This window comes from Chaetura pelagica, unplaced genomic scaffold (genome assembly GCF_000747805.2).
Source record: "Chaetura pelagica isolate M959 unplaced genomic scaffold, ChaPel_1.0 scaffold28, whole genome shotgun sequence".
NCBI classification, from domain to species: Eukaryota; Metazoa; Chordata; class Aves; order Apodiformes; family Apodidae; genus Chaetura; species Chaetura pelagica.
Genome location: NW_009954303.1, coordinates 1,389,766 through 1,398,054, shown reverse-complemented (window position 1 = coordinate 1,398,054; position 8,289 = coordinate 1,389,766). Strand labels below are relative to the sequence as shown.

Here is an 8,289-nt window from a genome sequence, read left to right as displayed (position 1 = left end):
GGCTGCCGGTCCCTCCGCGCACCCCCCGCGCCTTTGGCGGACCGCAGGGACGCGAAACCTGCCGCGATGTTTTAGGCACAACCTCACGACGTCTGCGAAAAGCGAACAGTCTCTCCCCTCCTTACCCATTTCTCCCGCCGAGCTAAAGAAAACGCAACAAGAAACCCTCATCAAGCTGCCAAGCTCAGCTTCCTGAAGGAACGCGATTACATCTCGACGTGACAACGCGACCATCAGTTCTTCCCCATCTCCAAAAGACGCTTCTCAAGCAGCCTTCTGCCGTTGCTCTTCCTCCCCCTCCTCCCCGCTTCCCTTCCCATCGCCCAGCGCAGCAGCGGCCGCGGCTTCGCAGCCAAGGAAGGTGCGACCCGGAGAGCGCGGCGCGGTGCTGTGAGTGGCAGGAGTGAAAAGGCAGAGAAGCAGCCCTCGAAAGCCTGCCTTCTGCTGCATCGCATGGCAGCCTTGGCAAAGCCTGAACTGCCAGAATTTTCTTGCAAAATTTAAAAAAAAAATAAAATAAAATAAAAGAAAGGAATGACAGGACCTGTTGGGTTTGGCTGCTGCTTTGCTTTTCTTTGTTCCCTCAAAATGAAAAAGTTCTTTCTCTTAACAGCACAGTCGGTGCAATCTGGGTTGTACCTGCCTGCCAGTATGTGGGGATACAGTTTTTCCATCTCAATTTGGGTCTCCCCAGCACTGGCAAGATGAGAGGAAAGCTAAGCACCTTGTTGCTGATGTGCTTGGAGGACCCTGCAGGAACAAATTACTGGGGTTTTTTGTTTATTTGTTTGGTTTTTTCCCTAAGCAAGCTTGGAAATCTATGTTTCCCTCTGATTTTCCTCATTTTGGGGGGTGGTTTCTACTGCCATGAGTTTGGAGGGGGTCCATTAAAATGAAAGGGGGAACACTAGGAGAGAGGAGGGGGAGAGCACTAGGGCTTTGCCCAGCCCAGAGCCACAAGTGGAGCAGAGGAGAGGACTGTGGTGGGTCTGAGAATCTGCTTGTGGTTGATCATCCCATCTTCATTACTGCATCCTCCTTTCCTAGCCTGTTCTTGTCCAAAGCATGTCTGAGTGGACCTCTGCCCTGCTGCAGCACAGCAGTTTCAGCATTCACACCTCCTACAATGTGGGCAGCAAATAATAAATATGATGGTTACTAATAATAGCCCACCCTCTCCATCCCTCACAGTTTATGCATACAAAAATGCTGCAGAGTCAGTTCTGTATTCCCCCTGGTTCATTAAACCAGCATCCATTTTCCTACAGATAAGACAGCCCATCAGGGGAAGGGATGATGGTAACTCATTTGTCACACTTGCTAAATGTAGGAAAGGCTGCCTTTGGGTCACTTCCAATTTTGTGTCAGCTCTGTGTTTATCTGAGCAGCCCCATGCCTGCATGTCAAGCAGGGTGTCTCTCTCCTGCATGGCACAAGAGAAAGGGGTGGCCACACCATCCCAGCAAGACTTCACAGAGTCAGGGATTCTCTGACTGCAAAAGCACGTGCAACGTGGCTCCAGGGAGTCCCAGCTCATGGAGAGAAACACACTTGTTACTGTAAGAGGTATCAGACACGTTGGTCCCACAGTGACCTAAACCTGTGGCTTTGAGCTCCTGGCACTGCAAGGGGAGGTCACCCTGTGTGAGTTACCCCTAAGCCAGGGGGGTAACTAGACTTGTGTTTGGGCTGAAAAGCTTGAGAGGTACAGTGGGCACCTGGATGGTGAAGGATATCAAGCCAAGATGTTTGCAATGGACACAGTGAGGTCAGTGAAGGTACAAAGGGAAGAAAATGGTGATGCAACCTCACCTGTGAGCTCCTCCTGACCCTCAGAGGACTTTGGGGTGACTAGTCAGGGTCTTGCCTAAACTAGCACAGTCCCAGAGGGCTTTAATTTGCTCCAATTATCAGGTGACAGCTTAGGGTGGCTGCAACGTGAATAATTTTGGCTGCACCTTCTTTGGAGGCACTGCCATTGTGACATGCCACCTCCTTCTTCTGCCATGGACAAGGACTGAATACAGATCCTAGATATGCTGGGATGAAAATGTCAATGACTACAACCCCTAAGATCTTGCTTCAGAGAAAGGAGCAAGAAGTAATCAGGAGAGGTTGGGAAGAGTCTTCAGCTCTGGATAAGTGACCATAGAGCTGTTAATGGCTAAGATACTTCCTAGGGCACCATATACTGCAGTGTTGGCAGAAACTTAATAGATCTCTGATCTGGTCTAGTATGGAAATGCCCTTCAGTGACTGGGGAACAGGTAGGAATGCAGATCCTTCTGTCTATAGCTTTTTCCCATAAATGAAGCCCAGGCTGGAGTTAAGATGCAGAGACCTGGGTAGGAAGGGGTGACATCTCATGAGGCTTTCAGGGAAGTATCCTCATGGTCTGTCCCCATGGCTCACTATGGCACAGTCCTCACTGCACAGCCCAGAGACAGCATGTTGATTTAACCACACACTCCAGAGAGGGTGAAGCATCCCACAATGCATTCTGCATTCCCCATCTCTTGCACTTTTCCTTTCACGGTGGGCACAAAGGTGGATGCTGTTGCATCATTCCTGAGGCAGCTGCAACATATGAGATGAAGGGTCAGAGGAGCTGAAAAGCTGTATTTTAGTCCTGGTCTTGCTATTCATTTGTGGTGTTTCCAAGTCAAGGTGTGTTGATTTGCAGTGCTGCAGGCAGCTGCAGGCAACTGTTGGGCTTTAAGCTCCCACCTTGATCAGTGGCAAACGTGAGGTGTCTCCAAATTCTCTCTTAATAACCCTGGGAAGCGCTGTGGTAGCAGCAGGTTCAGACTGCAGTGGTTTATTCCTGTCTTCAACAGTGGTCCTAGCAGGGGAGAGGGGACCTGCCCACTCAGCTTCATTTGCTTGCTTGCAATTGATCAACCATTCAGAGGAGTTGCTGAGGTCTCAGCTCTTAAATCTGGATCTGAGCCCTCCTTGAGGGCTGTGTGTGGTTCCAGCCCGCAGCAGCATCCCTCACTCCTGCATTAAATCTCTCTCAAGAAGCTGCTGGTGACATTAGCATTTTCTCTTGCCAGCCTGTAGGGACCAGGAGCCCAACCCTCCTAAGGAAGGAACCAACCCAGCAGCATCAGGTATTAGAGGTATCTTTATTGACCATTTACAGAAATACAGTAGCACTCGGTTTAGGGGGCTTAGGCAAGCTCTCCAGAAGGTGCCTTCCTTCTCAGCATTGCCAGGAAATCCTGAGGAGAAACCTGCCATTTAATGCTTTGGGGTTTCTCTGGAGGCTTTGGGGCTCCCTAGCATGAACTTCCCAGCATCCTGAGCTCCCCAGGGATTTGAACCAGTAGATGAAACTCAAAAAAGGAAAATCAAAAGAAATCCCTGTACTTCAAGGGTGATGGGTGGTCTGAACATGTCTGATATGTTGTGAGCCAGCCCTGCTGTGGTCACCATCCATCACAACATGCACCTCCTGCTTGGCAGAACCCAGCTGCTCCCCAGAGCTCAGCTTTCTGCTGTCAGGAGTGCATCACTCTCAGCTTTGCACGCTCATGTCACACAGCTTGTTGGACACAATATAAATATTTCTTAGTCTGTTTTTCTCCCTGTACACATGTAAGAGCAAGACCCTTTCTACAGCAGTGCACAAACTGGGGGCAGGAAGGGTATGCTCAGCTGGACTGGTCAACCCATTCAATTTCTATTTATGTATTTGATTGGCTTTTGTTGTTTTGTTTTGGGTTTGTTTGTTGTTTGTTTGGGGTTTTTTTTGCAATCAAGGTGGAGCGTTGGGTGTTTTTGAGTCCTTGCTACAAGAAACAACTGCAGACACTTCTGGCATAGAGGCATTTTGGCAGCGGCCACTGCTGTTGGCCTCACTCTAGTAGTCAGTGAGGGGGTATCGCAGGAAGATGAAGATAAGGATGATACAGAAGGTGGCAAGGGCTGAGCTGGTGATGTTAAAAAGTCGGGCTGTCTTGGCATCTTCAACTGCTCCATTTAAGTCATTGAGGAGTTTCTTATCCCGGACCTGAGACCAAAAAAAGAAATTAAAAAAAAAGTTGGGAGATATGAAAAAGACATAACTTGTTTCAAGCAACACCCATACTGTGGGGTACTTGTGCAGCAGACAAGGGCTGGGCTGTGCCTCTTTGCATTTGAACACTTGGGGTGCCTTAAAATTCCCCAAGGTCAGGTTTGCACCTCAGCTCTGCTATGAGCTGAGCTTGTGAAACCAAGCATTGTAATATCTGTGGGCTGGAAACCCCTGGGAGTTGAGACCTGGAAGAGTGACCTGTTGCTGTTACCAACCAGGCAAACCAGGTTCCCTGGGGCTCCTGGAGTGGGGCAGTGCCATTTTGAGCCTGAGGAATGCAAAAGGGAACTGAGGTGCTGTCTTGCACCCCATGCAGGTGGGCATTGCAGCCCCCTGGCCCTGGGCTTGGGCTCGCCCAGCCCATGAGTGAGGTGGCTGGCTGTGGTTTTGGTGTGCATCCCTGTGCCTCTGCCTGCACTAAGGGACTGAGTGGGCAAGACCTGGCACAGCATCCTGCTGCAGCTCCAGGGCTGTGCACGAGCCTCCAGCATATTAAGCAGTCCTGGGTTAATGAGTTCCTTCTGCAGGTCTTATGCGGCTTGTGTAGCATCTCTGCCCTTGGCAGTTTTCAGTCCTTGACGGTGTGGTCTGCTCTCTCTGCTTTCCTGCAGGCTGGAACTTCCATGGGCTTGCCTAGGGACAGCTCTGCAGTGGGTAAGGATTGTGCATATCCATAGGCTCACCTCTACCTCCTCCAGGCTGCCAGGCACTGTGAGGCAGCGATGGCACAGCCAGGCAGTGGGTGGCACCAGCAGGCAATGGGTCGCACCAGCAGGCAGTGGGTGGCACAGCCAGGCAATGGGGGGCACAGCCAGGCAGTGAGTGGCACAGCCAGGCAGTGGGTGGCACCAGCAGGCAATGGGTCGCACCAGCAGGCAGTGGGTGGCACAGCCAGGCAATGGGGGGCACAGCCAGGCAGTGAGTGGCACAGCCAGGCAGTGGGTGGCACCAGCAGGCAATGGGTCGCACCAGCAGGCAGTGGGTGGCACAGCCAGGCAATGGGGGGCACAGCCAGGCAGTGAGTGGCACAGCCAGGCAGTGGGTGGCACCAGCAGGCAATGGGTCGCACCAGCAGGCAGTGGGTGGCACAGCCAGGCAATGGGGGGCACAGCCAGGCAGTGAGTGGCACAGCCAGGCAGTGGGTGGCACCAGCAGGCAATGGGTCGCACCAGCAGGCAGTGGGTGGCACAGCCAGGCAATGGGGGGCACAGCCAGGCAGTGAGTGGCACAGCCAGGCAGTGGGTGGCACCAGCAGGCAATGGGTCGCACCAGCAGGCAGTGGGTGGCACAGCCAGGCAATGGGGGGCACAGCCAGGCAGTGAGTGGCACAGCCAGGCAGTGGGTGGCACCAGCAGGCAATGGGTCGCACCAGCAGGCAGTGGGTGGCACAGCCAGGCAATGGGGGGCACAGCCAGGCAGTGAGTGGCACAGCCAGGCAGTGGGTGGCACCAGCAGGCAATGGGTCGCACCAGCAGGCAGTGGGTGGCACAGCCAGGCAATGGGGGGCACAGCCAGGCAGTGAGTGGCACAGCCAGGCAGTGGGTGGCACCAGCAGGCAATGGGTCGCACCAGCAGGCAGTGGGTGGCACAGCCAGGCAATGGGGGGCACAGCCAGGCAGTGAGTGGCACAGCCAGGCAGTGGGTGGCACCAGCAGGCAATGGGTCGCACCAGCAGGCAGTGGGTGGCACAGCCAGGCAATGGGGGGCACAGCCAGGCAGTGAGTGGCACAGCCAGGCAGTGGGTGGCACCAGCAGGCAATGGGTCGCACCAGCAGGCAGTGGGTGGCACAGCCAGGCAATGGGGGGCACAGCCAGGCAGTGAGTGGCACAGCCAGGCAGTGGGTGGCACCAGCAGGCAATGGGTCGCACCAGCAGGCAGTGGGTGGCACAGCCAGGCAATGGGGGGCACAGCCAGGCAGTGAGTGGCACAGCCAGGCAGTGGGTGGCACCAGCAGGCAATGGGTCGCACCAGCAGGCAGTGGGTGGCACAGCCAGGCAATGGGGGGCACAGCCAGGCAGTGAGTGGCACAGCCAGGCAGTGGGTGGCACCAGCAGGCAATGGGTCGCACCAGCAGGCAGTGGGTGGCACAGCCAGGCAGCGATGGCACTACCAGGCAGCAGATGGCACTGCAAGGCTGCAATGCCACTAGCAGGCATGGACAGCACTATGAAGCAGTGAACTGCACAACCAGGCAGTGCCACTAGCAGGCAGTGATGGCCCAGCCAGGCAGTGGGTGGCACTGCCTGCCAGCAGCAGCTCTGCAGGTTGAGCCCAGCAGATGAATAGTCAGGTTCCATCTCTTCCCATCCCCAGACCACCCTGTGAACTGGTACTCAGCAGACCCAGGCAGCTCCACCCCAAAGATGTGGGAAGAAAAGATCAGGAAAAATTGCCACTCTTCCCTTTGCCATATCTGAGTGGGCTGGCATGGTGTGGCAGTGCCTGCTTCACTGCCCTGTGTAGGGCCAGAGGCTTGCAGGCAGCAGCCCCCCATGCCCCAGCAGCCCACCAGGCCCCTGGCAGCCCACCTGCCCTGCCAGCTGGACACTAAAGGTCAGTGTCAGGCTGCAAAAACCAGCCCTGAAGTCCTACCTGGAAATGTTAACAGGCTTTTATCAACCAGGACCTTTCTAAAAAGACTCTGTGATGGATTCAGATTGCCTCTTGGTGACATTTTCTCTCTCCCTCCTGCAGTGCTTTCCCATGGGTCTGTCCTGAAAGCCTTCTGCAACTTGCTGGATATGGGGAAGAATTGTTGAACCCCTCATTCCCACTGAGCCCTGTCTCAGACCTCAAACAATGTCCCTTCCTCCCTCACATCAGTGGGGACCTCTCTGCACAAGCACCCCCTGCTCTTGATTAATCCTGGCCTGTGTGGAGGGTCTGCTGCTGGCACGAGGCCCACAGGAGCTGGTGCTGGCAGGCACTTGGGCAGGCACATAGGCAAGAATGAGAGCTCTGTTTGCCTCCTTGTATTGAATCCTGGGCCGTGCTGTGGGCCTCTGTTGCACCCTGCTTCTGGGAGCCTGCAGCTGAAGCCAGGGCCATCCATCCATCACCTCACTGCTGAGAGCTCAGCAGCTTCAGGGCATCCTTCTGGGAGTGAGGACAGGATGGCCATAAACTGTGCACGGCCCTGTGGCGTGCTTGGCTGGTGCTCCCAGCAGCAGAGATGACCTCTGGGAAGGCAGCAGGCTGGCAGCCTAGGAGCCCACACACATTTTTGTGTCAGTTGCGTGTCCAGGATGACTCACCTTCAAAATTATTCAGTAGGTTCAGCATCCTTCTGAAAACCCCTGGGCAGCCAGCACCTCCCCACTCACCCGTGAGGAGCACGGAGGTCCCTGCAGCCAGAGCTCCGGGGATGCTGGATTTGGGCCAGAAATCCCACCTGCTGCTCCTGGCAGACTCTTTTAAGCTCTCATGCACTTCCCTCTTCTCCGTGGTGGAGGCAAACCCTGCGCAGAGCAAATGCCTTCTACCTGTTCCTGCCCGGGGAGCGCTCGGTGGCTGGGAGAGGCTGCAGGAGCCCCGGGTGCCAGCCCAGCCAGCCAGGCAGGAGTTTCCCCAGCAGACCAGCCTGGCCGGTGCACCGAGCCCTGCAACCTCCCACCGCTGAGCTGTTTGCTTGCTTTTGTGGGCCCAGCGCCTCTGGGCCCCGGGAGCTCTCCCTCGCTCCTCACCTCCTGCTCCTCCTGTCCCCGGGGCGTGCTGCTGCCCTCATTTCTGTGCCCAGCCCTCTCCCAGTGCTCCCAGCAGCCGCTCGGGTCTGACACCAGCTGGCACTCGTGACCGACGCCTCAGCTCCTTCCCACGCTGTGCTTCTGCAGCCTCTGCCCTCAGCCTTGCTGTGGCTGTTTCTCTGGCCCTGCTTCAGTGTGCTGCTCCTCAGCATCTCTGGCAAGAGGTGCCTGGGGCTGCCCTTTCCCCAGAGCCACCATTTTCTCCCAGTTCCTTTTCTGTCCTTCCTATCTCTTCTCTTCCCTGCTGTTTGGACCCAAATGAAGGTACAGACATCCACCTTCAACTCCTGCAAAAGGGTACCCAGCTCCCTCCAGCTGGTCCCACCTGCCTTCTCCTGCCAACCTCTGCAACATGGTGCTCTGCTGCATCCTCCTTATCTGGTAGCCCTTGTCCTTTCACAGCCCTTTCCCTTCTTTAGCCCCCCTCCAGATGTTCTGTCCTTGGTTGCCTGGATCGCCCATTC

General features: G+C 55.4%; 1 protein-coding gene across 1 annotated transcript in view; it reads right to left on the bottom strand.

Annotated features, from left to right (window-relative positions):
- Positions 1-3,735: 3,735 nt before the first annotated feature.
- IFITM10 (interferon induced transmembrane protein 10) overlaps positions 3,736-8,289 on the bottom strand; it is a 24,336-nt gene continuing 19,782 nt past the window's right edge. Inside the window, 1 exon segment of the mRNA XM_010003904.1 lies at positions 3,736-4,015. Coding sequence (XP_010002206.1) covers positions 3,866-4,015 — 150 coding nt within the window. The 3' untranslated portion in view covers positions 3,736-3,865.